This window comes from Chrysemys picta, chromosome 15 (assembly GCF_011386835.1).
Source record: "Chrysemys picta bellii isolate R12L10 chromosome 15, ASM1138683v2, whole genome shotgun sequence".
In the NCBI taxonomy this organism is placed as follows: Eukaryota; Metazoa; Chordata; order Testudines; family Emydidae; genus Chrysemys; species Chrysemys picta.
The window spans coordinates 31,107,548-31,126,171 of NC_088805.1; the positions used below are offsets into that span (position 1 = coordinate 31,107,548).

The 18,624-nt window shown below is 61.6% G+C and overlaps 1 protein-coding gene across 2 annotated transcripts in view; it reads right to left on the reverse strand.

The window, feature by feature from the left end:
- Positions 1-659: 659 nt before the first annotated feature.
- The window catches only part of TRPV4 (transient receptor potential cation channel subfamily V member 4), a 44,320-nt gene continuing 26,355 nt past the window's right edge, over positions 660-18,624 (reverse strand). For both annotated transcript variants that reach the window (XM_005298531.4, XM_024101477.3), the window contains 14 exons: positions 18,433-18,605; positions 17,711-17,863; positions 17,343-17,483; positions 14,661-14,959; positions 12,425-12,604; positions 11,599-11,757; positions 10,994-11,086; positions 9,866-9,939; positions 8,939-9,104; positions 7,824-7,890; positions 6,815-7,131; positions 5,593-5,720; positions 4,070-4,191; positions 660-3,585 (listed from right to left, as the gene is read on the reverse strand). In XM_005298531.4, coding sequence (XP_005298588.1) covers positions 3,428-3,585; positions 4,070-4,191; positions 5,593-5,720; positions 6,815-7,131; positions 7,824-7,890; positions 8,939-9,104; positions 9,866-9,939; positions 10,994-11,086; positions 11,599-11,757; positions 12,425-12,604; positions 14,661-14,959; positions 17,343-17,483; positions 17,711-17,863; positions 18,433-18,605 — 2,230 coding nt within the window. In that variant the 3' untranslated portion in view covers positions 660-3,427. The remainder of the gene's footprint in view (positions 3,586-4,069; positions 4,192-5,592; positions 5,721-6,814; positions 7,132-7,823; positions 7,891-8,938; positions 9,105-9,865; positions 9,940-10,993; positions 11,087-11,598; positions 11,758-12,424; positions 12,605-14,660; positions 14,960-17,342; positions 17,484-17,710; positions 17,864-18,432; positions 18,606-18,624) is intronic.

Consider the following 18,624-nt stretch of genomic DNA (forward strand, 5'->3'; position numbering starts at 1 on the left):
ATGCACATAGTCGGGCAAGCGCACCATACAGAACGTTGTATCTGAGCCAGCAAAAGGCCCCCAAATACTGGAATAAGACTTCCCCTCACACTGGGATCCCGTGCAACAGCACAAGCAGAACCCATTCATGTGAGCGCCTGAAGAGATGAGTCTTCAAGGAACCGATACCTGAAACCCTTAGAGCTACACAAGCTCCCAGTCTTTGCCCTCTGAGGGCCACATTGCCCGGAGCCTGAGACACAATCCTACTTCATCTTTAATATGATGGTGTGGCCCATGAGGACTACAGGTCCCAGCATGCACTGCTCCAGGGTCAGGCTACTTACAACAAGATGGTGCATTGCAGGATGAAACCTGCTGCCTTCTGCTCTGTATTAAAGATGAGTGGCCATGAGCCAACACCAGAGAATCTGTGGCCCACTTCCAGCCACTCACAGATTAGAGTGGTCGGCTAACAGAAGGGATTCCTGGCTTGTAAACCAGCACCGCCCATTCACTGCTCACCTGGCCACGGAGAGGAACCTGAGCTGGCATCTCTTGGCCACTGACCCTTGGGATGAGCCATTCCACAGATTTCTGCATCTCTCACCAGGGAGCCGGGACACATACAGTCTCGCGCTCTCAGAGCGGGATCAGCAAATAAAACACGGAGGCAGAGGGGGGGGCGTGGTTCGTTTTTTATTACTAAATAAATAGTTGTATAAATCTTGTGCAAAAATGTATATGGCGCCACCACTGGCCTTTTGGGGGATATAATGGATAATGCGCTCATCTTTCCTGCTCCCCTTCGTACTAGTGAAATATCCCTCCCAGGGAATGGTACAGTCGTCTCCCGATAGCTAGAGAGAGGGCAGTGTTTAGCAGCCGTTTTATCACTCCCTGGTGAAACTACTCTCAGGGTAGGTGGGTCTCTCTCCCGGTGTCACAGGTACCAGCTGGAAAGTCAGTGCTGCAGAATACTGGCTCGTCCGCTCTCCTGCCTGAACTAGCCAGACTGGTTCTCGTGGCTTCTTTAAAACTTGACTCTCCTCTCTCTTGTTAAGGCTGGAAACTTGGCTAGAACTGGCCTGGGGCGAGCTACCGGTCTGGAGAATAATGTCTCAAGGGGAGCCCATCAGGAGACGGTTACAACGAGGCTGGACAAATCCCTGAGGCAGCCAGGAACAAGCCTGCAGTGGCAGTGGAAAGCAAAGGGAAAGGAACGGGGATCCCAGGCCTTCACCATCACTACCGCCGGTGGTTTTTACCAGATGGGGTTTGGAATTGAATGGAATGCCCCACAGTTCGGCAGAAAGGAGCCCAAACTCCAGTTGCCTGCGTCTCTAGTACAGCGGGGCAAAGGCTGGCAAATGGCAGTGACAAACGTTCGTTTGCGTAAACATCAAGATTGTGCTTTGCCTGTCCACGGCCCCCGCGATTTACTCCTCGTGAACAGTCTCACAAGTGACATTTTGGTCCCAAGCACCTCCAAAGAGAAGAAATGGGACACAAGTACTTGTGCACAGATGGCTTTGCACACTGACTGTGCCTGGCACGAATTTGCACAAACATTCACACGCTGAATATTCAAGGACCAACGTGGAAGATTTCTGTGGGCGTGGGAACCATCCAGGCAGGGAGCAGAAACAATGCCACGTGACGTAAGTGACCCGGCACCGAGTCTGCATTACAAAGAGCACGTAGCGGCCACAATGGGCACGGGGCAGAGCCAGTGAGCAGCCCTAAGGCTGAGTAATGGTGACAGGGGCCATGCCTCAGCTGATTGCAAACAAAGTCATAAAACCTACGTCTGTTGGCAGCTAATTCACCAACTCTTCACCCAGCTCCAGTGGCCTCGGGTCCTGGGATAGGTCAGGTGCTTGGGAGGAGACTCAGCAGCTGGCATCGCTGCCCCAGCACACCCCTTCGGGCCCGTTGTCAGGGCAGAACTCCGGGCAGAGGAGACCATGGACGGATAAGCCCCTTGGCGCTAACAGGGCCGATGCCCTGTGGGTAACAACAGCGATTCCACCGCACGGAGCCCTGTCCCGCCAGCGCAGGGAGGGAAATGAATGGGGCAGCCAAACCGCTGAGCTCCAGCTCTGTTCCACTGCAGAGCCGGGGTGTGTCGGGAGCGAGCACTGGAAACGGTCACTGATTAACACACTTTGCGCACGGAAACGGGCAGCCGTGCCATTTGCCTGCAAGGCACCTGTGGCACTGAGCGGGGCAAAGGGGGGAGCTGCCTGAGACACAGACCAGTCCCTCTGTCCAGGCCTTCTCTTCAGAGAGCCACGGTAAGGTGAACGCAACCTCTGCAGGGAGAGGGAGGGAGCCCCGTTGCCCAGGACGTTGGAAACAGGCTGATCTAAGGCCTGGAGAACATGCTGTAGGGAACCTCCCTGCATTGGGCAAGCTGATTTCTAGGCTCTCCCTCAGCTGGTGGAGGGCAGAGACCGGATCCCTGGCTAGGAAAGGGCTGGGGGATCTGCACTAGGCCCGTGTGCTTTGGCGTTGCAGGGTCGGGTTTGCCGGCACTGACGTTTGCAGAAAGCAAAGGTTAGGCTTGAACACCGGCTCCTGGGAGGAGGCAGCTTGGACAGAATTGCTGTCTGTCGGCTGGACAATGGCGTCCCCTGCCCAGCCGACTGTTGGGGGAGCAAATGCCAGCGCCCCTGGAGATTTGCCCATGGCTGGGGCTGAGAGTGGGGTTCCATGTGCACAACAAGCTCACTGGTGCCACTCACTAGGGGACACTGGGCAGTTCCCGGTGCAGCTGGAATCCTGGTGCCAAGGGCAGGAGTACGCACGGCGCTCCCACTGAGACGCTCTGCACGCCGACAGACTGGCTGCTGCCCAGTCAGGGGAGTGTGTGCCAAGGGCAGCCCTGGCACGGCGCCCAGGAAGTGACATGGCATCTCAGCACCGGCCGGTCTCTCCACCAGGGCCCCAGCACACACAAACCAGCATGTGCAAGACGAGAGCAGGGCATGGGCACACCGCAGGGCTTGGGGGTGCTGTCCTGTGAGCATCTCATGAACATTCCCTGCAAATCCCTCTTCTCTCTACAGCCCTGCTCTGCACTTCATGACGGTCAGGCTCAAGGGGTGTGGAGCCAGGGGCTCGGCGCTTGGAAATAACAACAGCAAAATGATTATTTCACCGCGGCTGGTGTCTGTGGCAGCCAGGGCCCTGCTGGACAAGCCCGTTCGGACCCAAGGGCCGTGCGCAGGGCTCCGGGAGAGAGCGGGGGGCTCCGGCTGTGCTCTGCATGCCGTTGGTGGGAGGGAGGCTGTTTCAGAAGCTCCGTTGCTGGTTGGTTTCTGCCTGCCTGCGTTGTGCGCATCAGCCCCGCTGCCCCACGCTGGGGCCTGTGCATGGTGGGCAGCAGAGGCCGGGCGGAGGACAGAGCCAGCGTTGGCTTGTCTCTTCGTGCCTGACCCCGCTGTTAGATGTGGGAGTCCTCTTTCCGCCAGCCTGAGGGATGCCCTTGCTTCCAGTCGTGCATGTCGGACGTCCCCCTGTTCTCCAGCGGGACCACCACTTCCTCCGGCTGCGAGCTCTTATTCAGCTCCACCACCCGGGGCACCACGCTCGACCAGCGATCTGCCGGACGGGGACGGGGAGAGGCCATTTAGTGGGAGGGGTAACTCCAACTCCCTCCACCCCCAGTCTGGATTTTACCCCGGTGGGCTCGTCCAGCCCTCATCTCTCCCCCACCTCTGCTCCTACGCCGGCTTCCTCGGCCCCCTCGCTCACTGCTGCGATGCAGCTTTGGCTGTGTTGATCTCTGCACTCCCCCGCACCTGCACGCCCGGTTCAGAAGCACGGGTAGCTCTGCTGAGCCCGGCCAGCGCCGGCCAGCGTCCTTCACGCCTGCTGGGACGCAGGGAGGCCTCTGCCCCAACATCCCTGTTTGCCAACACCCCCTGCTTACAGGTCAGCCAAAGGTTGACTGGAGGCACATGAACATGGGACTCCTTAACTCCCATGAGATCCCAAAGGCGCCACCAAGGGGCAACCCCCCCTCCCCCCCCCCCGGAGCCCAGAGCAGTGCCTTGGGTCCATGGTCCCCCGTCCCACCGCTCACCTCTGCGCAGCCGGCCCACTGTGTGGGAGAACCCGTAATACTGGTAGGTGTCGTTCTTGCCTGGATCCTCGTTGATGATGCCCAGATTCTGGTTCCAGTGGGACCAGTTCACCTCATCGACCCTGTGGGGGAACGAAGGCACTCCTGGGGCAAGGGCAACGAATGGAGGTGGGGTGACAGGCCCTGGAGCCCAGCCCCGCTCCCCCGCAGCGGGAATCCCTCTGGGTTCTGTCCTGCCCCATTCAGGCTCTTACACGGAGTGAGTGCCCCTGGACGGTGGGGCTGTGCAAGGCTAGATGCATGGTCCATGCACTGACCAGCCGGAGACTCAGTCATTGCGTTTCCCTCTCCCAGGCCTGAGCCGCCCTCCCCAACGAGCTGCTGGCACCTGGTATGGGAGAGGCGGTGGGGATGGGAGCAGCCCGCTGAGGGATGGGGCAGCCAATGCACTGGCAGACCCTTTAGCAAATGGCAGGGCTCAGCCTACATCCAGCAAATGGAGCCTGGCAATGGGGGGGCTGGGGTGTACCCAGAGCCAGGAATCCCTCGCACCAGCTGTCCCTGCTCCCCAGTGATCTGGAGAGAGCCCAGGGACACCGGGTGACATGCCGATGCCAGCGAGCTGGCTGCATGAGCATCCCCAGCCATGGCACGGGCCCGTCCCAACTCATTTAGCACCAGCCTGGCACCCAATGCAGCCCCCGGCCCCAGGGTTCACCCAAAGCCCCACGGCCTGGAGCCTTCCCATGCAGCACGTCAGGGTGAGACAGGCTGGGGGCGCCCGTCCCGTTAAACGGCGCCAGGTTACCCCTTTGGCAGACGGGCTCCCGAGCTCTGGAGAAGTCGGGCCTGGGCTTTTGTCTTCCCTATAGGTCCCCCAGGACGCGCTCTGCCCACTCACTCCTCCAGAGGCACCCCGTGTCATGGGACAGCCCCGATACTTACAGCCACGCCGCGGCCGCGCGTACCGGCCATTGAAAGACAACAAGTGATTCAGCCCCACACAGAGGGGCAGAGGCCGCTCTGCCTCGCTCCCGGTTAGTACAAACTACTAGGCTCTAACGAGGCCTAATTATGAATCAATGGAGACACTCCATGAAACACTGTCACACCTGGGATGGGGAGTCCCATCCTTCATATTTACTTGTCTGCTTAAATACGGACTGCTGGCCCCCGCTGGGTGCTGAGCCGGCCTCACGCCTTCATTCCTATGCAAATGAACCCGCCCTTCGTTAACAGTGCAGCCGCAGGAGCCCATCAGCTCGCAGCAGGTTTGGAGCTAGGAGGCGAGGGGAGAGGGAGGAGATGCTGGGGAGGGGGCTCAGGATGGAGGTTAACTAGCCCCATGGTTCGGTTTGTTTATGGGTGTTGTCAGGACGGGCCCAAGGCTGGGATGGGCTTGGGCTTCCCAGGGGGTTGGGTCCGAGCTCAGGTCGAAGGCACTTGGCAAGGCACTAGCCCAAAGAGCTTGTAGTCCTCTGAGCTACTGGCCACCTGATTCCCCACTGGCCCCCAAAGCTTACCTGAAACACCATCTCCGGTCCGGCGTGCCATCGGTGCCCTTCCCCACGGTGACCATCTCCCCCGAGCGGAAAGCTTTCCTCAGGAACACTGGGAAGGACCTCTCAATGTCCAGGATGGTGGTGGCCCACTGCACAGGGAGGAGCACACAGGCCCGTCAGCCAGACTGGAACCAAAGGGGGGCTGGGCATCTGACCCCTGGCTTCCAATGGGCGCTGGGCACCAAACTGCCTGGGAGGACTGTGGGAAACTCCACCCTGGGGGTCACACGCTCCCTCGGATGTTCCTCAGGCTGGGATCTTGCTGGGGTTAAGGCCAGCCATGCGCTGCAGGGAGGATCCCTGGGACGCGGGCGTCACTCAGCTCCAGAGCGTCACACCCCTGTTTCGCCTCTTTCTCGAGCACCTGAGCTCCCCAAAAGGGTTCAGACAATCACGCCGAGCTCCCCACAGCCAGGGTCATCCTGGGGCTGCCCCTTCTCAGTTCATTCAGCGTCTCCCTGGGTTAGCGGCACAGGCCAGTCCTGCCCCTACGTACCCGAGTGTGACACCCGATGCAACCAATGGAAGGTGCATGTGTATCTGAGGGCAGGGGTGTCCCCCCTTCCCATGAGGCTCTGCCAGGGGAGACACCCCGGTCTAGAGTGCAGGAGAACAGGCCACTCTCCTGCTCTGGCCAAGCGGGTGGTCATGGACCAGATGGGACCCACCAGGTCATTTCCATGTCCAGTCCCTGAGCAGGGGAAGGGAACGTGGCGATAAAAATGCCGGAGCCCTTTCTACACCACAGCTTCCCCCTGTGCTACCCCAGTAGGTGCTGCTGGGAGAAGGGGTGGACACACCCTAGAGTCCAGAGCTGCGGACCTGGTGTCCTCATCAGGGCATGCATGCTAACGGATGGGCCATCACCAGCTTGGGCAGCATAGAGCAATGGATCTCAGCCTGGGGGCCACCAGCAGCTCGGAGGGCAATAGGCCTCAGCTGCTCCCATTCCTCATCTCCAGGGTTCCACTGCACCACCTGCGTCAGATGCTCCGTAGACGCTAAGAGCATCCCATAAACGGCCATTCTCTCCTGTGCCTCCTGGGACAGGGCGTGGAGTCGGCATGGAGGATTCTGGGGAGGAGGCCAATCTACGAGCAGCTTAACATGGCCTCAGCAGGCCCCCTGCATTTGGCCTGACAGGGTGTCTGCCCCTGGCAGCCAAGGCCTGGCCAGACCTTACCTGTAGCTTCCAGATGTGCTTGCTCTCCTTGGAGACCTGCCCCACCGTCTCCCCCATCAGAGCGATCAACATGTTGAGGAGCAGCACAAAGGTGAGGATGATGTAGGTGACCAGCAGGATGACGAAGACGCCGGGGTACTTGGCGCTCTCGATCATCTCCAGGTCGCCCATGCCGATGGTCAGCTTGAAGAGATCCAGCAGGAAGTTGCTGAAGGTCTTGCTGTCCCGGCAGGACGGGTAGGCGGGCACCGTGCAGTTGGACTTGTCTTTGTTGCAGGCCTCGGCACTGGCACAGGGGTTCAGGAGCGAGACCAGAGCTGGGCCCGGGAGAGCGGGGAGGGATATGGGTGAGATCCCCAGAGAACTCAGCCAGGGGCTTAGCTGGGAGAACTGGCCAAGTCAAGGTAAGGCGCCAGTCAGTGTCACCACCTCTCTGGATGACTCGTTAGGCTGCGCAGCGCCAGCCGAGCGCTGCCTTGCCGGGAGCCTGCACTTGCAGTGGGGACCTGGGCCCCACGCTCTGCCCTCATCCTACTCCAGCCTGGAGAGCTCCCCACATCTCCCATGGAAGATTGAAGCTCCCAAAGCCGAGGGTCAGAGCAGCATTCCCTGGCCTCCCTGCGTAACTCCCTCACTAGTGCCCCGGGGTACAAAGGAAGGTAAATGAATGGCCAGCTCGGGCACTCAGCACTATACCACAGCCCGAGGCACGCTGCGCTGACACACGAGCCATTCCCCACAGCTCCTGTTCCAAGGGATCTGAACAATAAACCCTGGTGAGATTCCTCCCCCGACCCGGCAGAACTCAGCCCTTTGTCTACCCGGCCACCATGTGAGAGCTTGGAAGGGTTGCCAAGGGCCAGTGCCAATATGCAGTGTTCTCCCTTTCTCGGGCCACGGTTCTCCAGCTTGGCTGAGCATCACGCCAGGGCCCATCCTGCTCCCTGCCAATTTCCCCACTCCACACCGAGCTAGCATCCCCTCCACAGCTCCCACGGACGTGCCGTACCTGAAGCATAGCCAATCATGAAGAGCACGTAGACCAGGAGGAACCGGAAAAGGTCTTTGAAGAGGATCTGAAAAAAACCCAGAGGCAGAGCTTAGCTGTGCTGGGATCAGAGCCAGCCCCTTACGTCCCTGGAGAGCCCCGCAGCAGCCACTCACTGAAATGCAGCCAGCCCTGGGGTGGGCTATGCTCCCATGACAGGGCCATGTCCCACTCCTGTCTCCTGCTCTGTCTACACAGACTCAGAGACACCCCTGGGCAGTTCATTTACCTTTGCTCTTCCCACCCCCTTCCTGCCCACACACAACAATCATTTACAGCTTCAGTTTCTCCTCAGTTCTCTGCCAGGGAGAGGGAAGAGCTCTCTCTACCCAGAGATCTGTTCTGGTAGTTTCTCTCTCCCCTGCACATCCTTCCTCTGCCTTCTTATACCTCCTGTGCTAATGGGCCAATCCGCTCATTAGTCCACTCCCAGCAGATTCAAATCCACTAATTAGGCCCCATCAGGTCCACCCTGGGGGGAATTAAGGGGTGTTTCCGTGACCAGAGCGCTGGCTCCAGCCCCCCGTCACACAGCTGTTTAACAGCACACAGAGATGCCACAGGACTATAGAAATTACTAGCCTGGATTGGACCCGAGGTCCATCTAACCAAGCGTCCTGTCGCAGACAGGCCGGCACCAGATGCCTCAGAGGAAGGTATTAAGAACCCTGCAAAGGTCGATTGGGTTAATCTGCCCCCGGGAAGGTCTCGTCCTAAACCCTAATAGCTAGAGATTGGCTTAATCCCTGCAGCCTGTGGTTTAACATCCCTTCCACCAGGCTTGGTCTGCAGCAGCAGTTCAGGACAGGCCCTGAGGCGACTCCGGGATCCAATTGGAACCGCTGGGGCAGTTTAGGGAGAAGAACGGGATTGGCTGGAATCTGGCCAGGACAGAGGTTAAAAGCACTGGGAGACCCTGGCCCTGGCCCCAGGCACATCTGTTACCACGATCAGCTGCATTATGATACCACTGTGCTGGGGGCTGCACAGACGCATAGTGAGAGACAGCCCCAGAGTGTCACACACACACACACACACACACACACACACACACACACGCCTGGTCCCTGCCTGACCTTCTGAATCATGATGCTGTAGGTCCCTGTAAGTTTCAGGCCTCTGGTGAAGTAAAGTGCGTTCATCCAGCCCAGGACCAGGGCAAAGACCATGACAGCCAGGTAAGCTTCGATCCCCGCCAGGTACAGCGCTGCCGAGATGATCACCAGCACCGAGTAGATGAAGCTGCGGAAGAGCAGGAGGATTCAAAGGCAAAATCAAAACATCCCCCTGGAATGAACCAGCCCAGGGGGGTCGAGCTCCTGCACTCTGCCAGTCCTGCCCCAGGGCACCGTACGAGCAATGGGACTGGCTCCCGTCTCTGTAGCAACTTCCCAAGTGCCCCCCAGGCAGCCAACTGTGGGCTGGCGGAGCACAGCAGGAGGTAGCGCGGTGTTTGTGTGGGGATCCGGACCAAGCCCACCACCCCCTATGCAGTGCCCTGGCAGCTTCAGTTGCCATAGGCAACCGTTCCCATCTGAGAAACCCACACAGAGCACCGGGCAGGGCAGGCCGCTGATTTCCATCAGGAGGATGAGATCCCTGCTGGACGTGAACCCGCAGGTGCTGGGATGTCGGGCTGCTGAGCCGGCCCCTAGCAGGGGGCAGACACAGCGACGCTGGAGAGAATTCTGCAGCGGGGGGGGGAGATCTTGTCTGCATTTCTTCGCACACCTGTCTCCTCTCCCAAGGTGTCTATTGGGCTCCCCGGCGAGAGCGCCAGAGACGGCGTGCCGGGAGGCCTCTGCGCTTTTGTCCACTACAAAGGAGACTCCATCAGCGCCAGGCTGGGCTGACATCTCCCCGAGACAATACGGCTGATCCCAGCACGCCGGGCACCTGCAACCGCCCCTTCCCTTCCAAATGCATCTCCAGGGCTGGGGGTCAGATGACATCGCATGGGCGATGGGTGGGGTGCACCAGGGACAAAGGGCATCGCGACTTACTAGAGCAGCTGGAAGGAGCCGTCTATAAAGAACGAATTCACCCCTGGACATTTCTTCATAAACAGATCCTTTAGCTGGGGAAGAAAGACAAGAAGGTGGAGTCGGAGCCTGGTGGGCTCGGGGAGGGGAGCCCAGCACGGCACCCTGGGGGCGCGGGCGGATCCATGGAGGCAGAGGGTGGGACCGGCTGGGGTGGGCATCCCAAGAGGAGCTGGCATCCCCACAAGGTCCTTGCTGGGGTGGAGGCAGGACTGGTCCTGCTCCACCCAGAGGAGGGGAGTTGAAGGGAGCCGCCCAGCAGGCTCAGTGCTAAGAGGCTCCAACCCCACCCGGCCCCGCAGGAATGGGGGCAGCGCGAGGTTTTATCCGAAATTTGTAAATGCAAAGCCGTCTCGTTCTGCATTTAACCCTTCCCCTGCTGTGCAGGGAAGCCAGACCCACGGGGGCGGGGACCAGGACCGGCACCATGAGAGAGTCAGAAAAGAGACAGCCAGCAGGAAGGGGCCACCTCCCCTGCTCGTGCGAGAGGGTGTGGTCCCATGGCGTAGCACCACCGGCTTCCTTGGAGCGCAGCCGGTTTACACCCGCTGGGAGCGGGCCCTCCGAGGACTTTTTTGGGTGTGTTAAATACCCTGAATCAGAGCTCCCTGCCCCATGGTCCACCCCGCCCCACTCTGCTCCTGCCTTGCCCCAACCCGTGACCTCGAGGAAGCTCTGGGGAGATTGGCAGGAGCAGTCTGAGGGCTGCAGCCCAAGGGGCAATTGCCAAGCGCAGTGCAGAACAGCTCAGAGATTCCTGGGAAGGGTGTGGGTGCCGCTGAGCTCTCCCGGGGCCAGGCAGCCCGGTGTGTTCTGTTCTCAGGGGACGCGTGTGTTGCGGGGTTTGTGGGTCTCAGAGTTGGGCCCTACCCCTTGCGTGTGTGTAACACAAGACATCTGTGCAAGTGCAGAGTGGCAGGATGGGGGATACTTGTGTGAGGTCAGGACACACTCGTGTGAGGGCCGAGGGGATGGGGGCACTCGTGCGAGGGACACAGAGGCACTCGTGTGAGGGTAGAGGGGCATGGAGGCTCTCGTGCGAGACAGAGGGGGCACTTGTGCAAGGGGGGGTGAATGGTTTCTACTTACATTGGTGAAAAAGAACAAGACTCCGGTGAAGAGGGTTATGATCTCCCCGGCCAGGCGCAGGTAGTCGATGGTCGTTGTGTAGGGATACGGCGGCTGCAGAGCAGGGATATGGTGATGAGAATGTTACCTCGAAATCCCAGCACTATGGCCTCCTACAGAGCCATGCTCCCTCTCCCCCCCGCCCCCAGCACCATGGCCAGCCTGCCTCGGGCAGAAACGAGAGCCCTCCCCTCTCCCAGGCGCCGGGAGCCAGACGCTGCCCAGGACACACCCAGCGGGGGCACCCAGACGGGCTCACCTTCCTGTACGGGGGTCAGGCGCTGGCCATTGCTAGAGGCAGGGATCCCAGCCGGAGGTGGGATCCGGGCCTGTCTCCCTGGACTCCTGGCCCGGCCTGCCAGGACCCTGGTGTGGGCTGTAGCTCCCATGGGGCAGGGAGACCCCCGGGCGTTAAACGGGCTGGGCTCTGGGGGAACCGCTAGGGACTGCCCGGAAAGCTCAGCTCTGTGTACAGCCGGACAGCGGGAACCCGCTGCTCCCGCACAGATCCACAGCAGCTGCCCCAAGCCCCAGAGACCCGCCGGGCCGGGCGGCGTGAGCCTCACCGTGCCCTCCATGGGGCGGTAGTAGGCGATGAGGGTGAAGACGACCATGGCGCTGAGGTAGGAGATCACGCTGATGTAGAAGGAGACGGCCCCGAACTTCCGCCACTTGTCGCGCAGCAGCTCGTTGATGGGCTCCACGGCGAGCATCTCATGGCGGTTCTGCAACAACCCGGCACGCTGGCTGTCAGCTCAGGGTGGGGGGCGGGGCTACGCCTGAGCAGACGGGGCGGCCGGGGGGACGGAGACGGGGCGGCGCTGGCCGTGCCCGCGGCTGGGGGATGGAGACGTGGCGGCGCTGGCCGTGCCCGCGGCTGGGGGATGGAGACAGGGCGGCGCTGGCCGTGTCCGTGGCTGGAGGATGGAGACGGAGTGGCGCTGGCCATGCCCGCGGCTGGGTGATGGTGATGGGGTGGCACTGGCTGTGCCCACGGCCAGTGGGGGATGGAGATGGAGTGGCACTGGCCATGCCCTTGGCCGGAGGGATGGAGATGGGGCAGCGCTGGCCGTGCCCGCAGCCGAGGGAGGGAGACGGGGCGGCGCTGGCCGTGCCCGCGGCCGGGGGAGGATGGAGACAGGGCAGTGCTGGCCGTGCCCACAGCTGGGGGGGATAGAGACGGGTGGCGCTGACCGTGCCTGGCCTGGAGTCATGTCTGTGGATGAGCCAGGCTGCATCCTCCCGAAATCTTCACAATGGCTGAGGCATTGGGGGCTGGGTCCTGCAAGGGGCCTGCCATACCTATGGGCCCTTGCTCGGCAGCCCAGGCCCACATCAGGCTGCGTGCCCACCATTTGCTGCCTGCCTCTCTGGTGCCACCTCAGCGCTCACCTCAATCTTACTGTTGTACACTAGGATCTCCAGGACAGACACCTCCTCCCCACAGGTGTCCAGTGAGGAGAGGTCGTAGAGCGAGGAGTAGACGGGTCCATAAGCCCAGTCCTTGAACTTCCGGGAGAGGTGACGGGCGTCCTCATCCGTGATCTCCCTGCGGATGATGTGCTGGAACATCTGGGGAACGGGGGGGATGGTCACCCACAGCACGATGTATATAGAAAGTGATGCTGCTCAGAGCCCCCCGCTCTCCCTGCAGCCCTGAGCAGCCGGGCACCGGGACACACTGCTCAGAGCCCCCCGCTCTCTGCTCAGAGCCCCCCGCTCTCCCTGCAGCCCAGAGCAGCCGGGCACCGGGACATACTGCTCAGAAAACCCCCCGCTCTCTGCTCAGAGCCCCCCGCTCTCCCTGCAGCCCTGAGCAGCCGGTTCAGGGGGTTCCACTTGCTCTAAGTGTCCAGGCCAATATTTTCGGCAGTGGCTGCTGATTCTGGGCACCCAACTTCCCAGGTTTTCAGAGGGGCCGAGCCTCTGACTGTCTGTCACGCCGGCCCAGAGTGTCCCACGCTGAGCACCGATAACTGCGGCAGCCTGCCAGAATCAGGGGCCAGCATGGAAAGATTTGGCTTTAATATTCCCAGAGCAATTACTGTGTGATAGACGCTCTTCCCCGGCTTCCTCTCCACCCCACACCTGTTTTACCAGCCTGGCTAGCACCTCATTTCCTCAAGGCCCTGGGGTAACTTTTCTGCCTGACCATGATGAGCTGGGACGATGCTGCCGCAGAGTGGCTGGGAGGGGGTGCTGGGGCAGGTGCTGGGGACCCCATGAACCCTGTTCCCTGGGTGGAAAGGCGCAGCAGTGACCGGCACGGCTGTACCACTCTGTTTCCAGAGGAGTAACATCATACAACGCCTGTTCTTTCACAATCCCCATGTCTTTAACTGGAGACTCACACATGCACCCCGCCACGTGGCACTGCAGCGCGCTCCCAGCTGCACAGTGCGGGGGGAGGAGGACAAGGTAGAAGAGAAGGGAAGTGGCACAGTCGAGACACCTGAGGGGGGGGGAAGGGATGGCTCAGTGGTTTCAGCATTAGCTTGCTAAACTCAGGGTTGTGAGTTCAATCTTTGAGGGGGCCATGTAGGGAACTGGGGTAAAAATTGGGGATTGGTCCTGCTTTGAGCAGGGGGTTGACTAGATGATTTCCTGAGGTCCCTTCCAGCCCTGCTATTCTATGATTCATTAACCGAGCCTGTTAATGGGCTGCTACCCTTAGGCCCAAGTTCGGGGACTCCTTCGCCACAGAGCCGTTTGTCTTGTAAGGTTCCAGTGAAGCTTCTTAAACACACAAACCTGCTGGAGTACTGCGTCCAGCCGCTAGGTGGAGGCAGTCACTAAATCACAAACCAGCCAGGCCCAAAGTCACTCCCCAGAGCAGCGCACCCTGGGGCAATCAGGGGAACCAGCCCCTGCTGTGGGTGGGTGGGTGAGCGAGCAAGCACCCAGGGGTCCTGCCCAGGCCTATCCCAGCATGTGGTGTCTCATCGAGCACCCCAACAACCAGGCGGATGAAACCAGACCATCCCTGTGCGCTCACATGAACTCCCGCAGGACAATGCTAACAGACCAAAACCCCACAGCGCCCGGGGCAAATGTCACTCCAGAGCTGCCCGACCAGCCCTCCTCCTCAAAGGAAACCTGCCTCATTTTAAGTGGTTTCTTGCAACATGCATTAACCCCTGTGCGTAACAATCTGTCCCACCCTGTATTTAGCGGGGACCCTCTGGGTCCCTCACCCAGCCCTGAAGAAGAGCTCAGAGCGGCTCGAAAGCTTGTCCCTCTCACCAGCAGAAGCTGGTCCAATAAAAGCTATTACCTCACCCACCTTTTCTCTCTCGTATGCTGGACCAACAGGGACTCAGGGTCAGTCCCTGCCTCCCAGCCCTGTGAGCCGAGCGCTCGACTGATGTGCTGGGTCGTTATCGATGCACCAGGAGACACTCGCTGAGCTGAGCTCGTGTACACAGGCTGCCCCCAGTACAGAGACTGCCCCGTCACCCCAGAAAGGAGCCTTGCCCAGGAGCCAGACGCTAATCAGCATCGCCTGCCCTTCTGGGGGGGAGCTGCAGGGGCAGTGGGGGAAGAAGGGCTCTCGCCAGGGGCTGGCGGACCTGGTTTTGCCCTTTCCTTGCAGCAGCAGCTGGAGGGGGACGGGACGGCAGGCCCTTACCCCGATCTTGCCGATCTTGGCCGCCATCATGAGGGGCGAGAGGCCGTCGTTGTTGAACAGGGCCTCCAGGTTGGTGTCGGGGAAGAGCTTGGCGCACTTGATCAGCAGCAGGTCGTACATCTTGGTGACGAACTTGGTGTTCTCCCGGGTGTTGTCAGCGATGGCCACCAGGGCGTGCAGCACCGTGTTGCCCCGCGAGTCCTGGCGCCGCAGGTCTGCCTGCTTGTGTGCGTTCTCCGTGAGGTAGTTGACGATGTGTGGCTGGTTGGTGCATGCGGCAAGGGAGAGGGGCAGCTCGCCTGGCAGGGGAGAGAGCACGACGGACGTCAGCCTTTCTCGGCCCCGCCTCTCTCAGAACCGGGCTCTGGGCGCCGGGCAGCCAGCTACGGGGAGCCAGGCCAGAGGCCTGAGGAGAGGCAGCCACTCTGCTCCCCCAGGCAGTGAGCGAACAGCCGGTGGGGCGAGCAGAGGTATAGGCCTGAGCAGTGGTGGAGTAACCAGGAGCGTGAGTGTGTGATGGGATTGCCTAGGGAGGTGGTGGAATCTCCATCATTGGGGATTTTTAAGAGCAGGCTGGACAAACGCCTGTCAGGGATGGTCTAGATAATATTGAATCCTGCCTTGAGTGCAGGGGACTGGACTAGATGACCTCTCGAGGTCCCTTCCAGTTCTATGATTCTATGTGTGAGGCACGTACACCGTGACTGCGTGTGAGAATGTTCGTGTGACCCGATGGGGCAATCCCGCACAGACTGGTGTGTACCAGCGCAGAGTCCTGAGAGTGTAAGGGATTGCACATGTGTGTGATGGCACGCACACCGCGACTGTGTGTGAGACTGTTTGTGTGACCTGACGGGGAGATCCCGCACAGGCCGGTGTGTACCAGCGCAAGGGTCGAATCTCCACACAGGAGCCACCACCGCTCACCATGGCAACCATCCTACAAGCTGGGGGAGTCGCTGATCCCCGTGCAGGGCACCCTGGGGAGAGTCACATCACCCCCGGAGCCTGGCCAGTCCCACCTGGGGCCAGGAGCAGCCTCGCCCGCGAGCCTCCTGCTCTCACCCCCTCGCACTAAGGTGGCTGCTTGGGCCATGGGCCTTGGTCTAAAGGTCCCACCTGGCACCATGTCCCTCGCCTCCATCAGCAGGGGCCAGAGGAAGCAGTGCCAAGGCTCCCTCTGGTGAGGCACAGCAGGGAACCTCTGGCCCCGGTGGCCCACATCTCCCACCCTCTGGTACCCCTTGGTCTCCCTCCCATCTCTAGAGGGGATGTTGGCCTCAACCCACCTGCCCCTGCCCCATCCCCATCACAGCTTCCTGGGCAGCTGGTACATCCAGCCCCATCCCGTGCCCTCTGCCAGAGCAGAGCCTGGAGCCAGGGCCACAGCACGTGCTAGAAACAGGCCCGGGCTCTTCCCCTGCATCTCCAGCTGGATGTGGGCTCGACGCCCCAGCTTGCGGCTCGAATGGGCGCCCCGGCTCATGCCTCCAGGCAACGGGGACAGGGGCTGCCTGCTGAGACACAGAGCCCAACTCTGCCCTCACTCCCACTGGTGCAAACGGGAATAACTCTGCTGAGATGGGTGTAAAACCCCAGAGAGCAGGATCGGGCCCATGGGATTTGTGAGTCAGACCCACCCTTGCTGCCCAGGCACCAGCCAGGCCTGTTGGGTTTGGGCCTCAGAGGCTGTGGGGGCTGAGAGGGGGGCTCTGTCCCCAGAGCGAGTGCCCCTACGCACCAGCACGCCGTCGTCTGGATCCCTGCTGGGCTCGGGGAAACCTGCCTTCCAGGCCAGGGCCACGGGACTCTCCGGCCTCCCGCGCTGCCCTTGGGACAGGGTTCGGTTCCGTTTCCACGGTCCCAGGCGGGAGGCCAGTTCTGAGGGAACCAGCTCCATTCCCCGCCTGGCCCCGTGGCCTTCGCTCCCCCAGCCGGCTGGAAGCAGCAGCCTGCCCGCACCTCAAGAGGAGCCGCTCTCGCCCTGGGCAAGTGCCCCCGCGGGGCCTAGGCAAGTGTTTGCTCAGGAGGGAGGCTGGCGGTTGCCTGTGCGGGGCCCTGCCTGCTTCGGCCAGCTCGTGTGCCCAGTCCTGCGAGCCCCCCTGGGCCGAGCGGGGAGGACCCCAGCGCTCGAAGGCGTCGAAGGGTGCAGTGGGGCAGAGGCACCCAGCTGAGGTCACGGGGTGGCCAGGCGCAGCGTGCTGCCGCTCCCGTGGCTGAGCCGAGAGGGCCCCCTGTGAGTCGCCTTTGGGGTCCCCCCTTCCCACTGGGGCTGCCAGAGACATCCAGCCTCCCCCTCTCTGTCCAGCCAGCCGGCCTCAGCCCTGCGCCAGGGGACCCGCCACGGGAGGGCAGGTCATTCTCCAGCGATGCGTCGGTTCTAGGCCCCCGCTGATGTGGGGGAGGGGTCCATTTTGGGGTGGTCTGTCGGACACGGAGCTGGTGAGACCCCAGAGCCCATCTCCCAGGTCAGCAGTCAGCGGGCAGACAAGGACGCTTCCTGGCACCCACACCCGGGAGCTGGGCCGAGGGGCAGGCAGGTCTGGCTCATTACCAAGCCCCCCATCGGGGCATCCCCCTCACTGGAGGTGGCTTCTCCACCCGCTCTTCCAGCTGGGGCCCCCCACCACCTGAGGACGTGGCCTTTCCCGTGCGCAGGGCCAGACAGCACTCCCCACTCACCGAAGTAGAAGTACCCGCCCTCGTCCTTGGGCTGGAAGAAGCGGCCGCGTGCCTGGGCGTGCACGTCCGCCCCCTTCTCCACCAGCAGCTCCACGTAGTGCTTGCAGCGACGCTCGATGGCGATGTGCAACGCCGTCTGACCTGGAACCACACGCAGGCCCGTCAGTGCCCTGAGCGCCCACCCCCAGCCCTCCACGCCCCGGCCGAGCCGGCGTCACGCTCCCGACGCACTGCAGGGAGGGCAGGCTGCGGGGGGAGGGGGGTGAACGTTGCTCTGCCCCAGCCGCGGCTCAGCTCCCAGCAGCCCTCCCAGCGCTGGCCATGGCCTGGAATCCCACCCCCGTCCCGGGTCACGGCTCAGCCCCCACCTCGGTAGTAGACGTCTCGGAAGGGCGAGTTGATGAACTCCCGCATGTTGCCCGTCTGCTCTGCGATGGCCAGCAGCAGGGGGATGGTGTCGTTTTTGCCCCCGCTCAGATTCAGCAGCGCTTTGGGCAGGCAGGTCTTCCCCGTGGAGGGCTCTGCAGGGGAGTGGAGGGGCTGTGAGAGAGGGAGCGGGGCAGGCGGGAACAACCTGAAGCTCAGAGCGGGCATGTGCCCACCTCCAGGGGTTCGACCTTCACCCGCTGCTGTCCCAGCCACAAGCCCCCAGGTGTGCAAGGTCCAGGAACACCTGCGTTCAGAAGCGTTTCTTGTCACATGGGGGCCTCAAACCTGCTTGGCTGGAAGAGAGGCTAGTTCCCCACAAGGGCAGCCGGGTCTTCAGGGAAACCCACCAGCCCCGATGCACTCACACGGGCACGGGCAGTGGCTGCACAGCCAGGCTCAGCCAAGCTGTGTACGCACCATTGAAGGTGCAAGCCCAATTCACCATCACTACACGCTCCGCCATGCTGACTGCCCATGAAGCGCCCAGCCCAACGGACTCTGCTGTGTCCCTAGATTCTGCAGCAAGGGCACAGGGCCTGTGCAGCACAGCCACTGGCTTCCCCTCTTCTCCCCTGTCCTGAGCTGGTATGTTCGGCTCCCCCCGCCCCGGCAGGAAGCCCCAGAGCCAGGCCGTGCTGACGCTGCCCGTTTCGCAGCTCACCTCGAAACTCCTCGTCGGTCAGGCGCTTCTTGTGGGTCAGCAGGAAGGGGAGGAGCCCGTCCAGGCCGGCGGTTGAACCCCGGGACACGATGTCGAAGAGGATGGGCCGGTTAAACACCTTGAGGACTGGAGGCGGGTTGGGGGCCGGGGCCTTCGGGCTGTGGGTCTGCTTCCTGGAAAAGGGGCACCGGT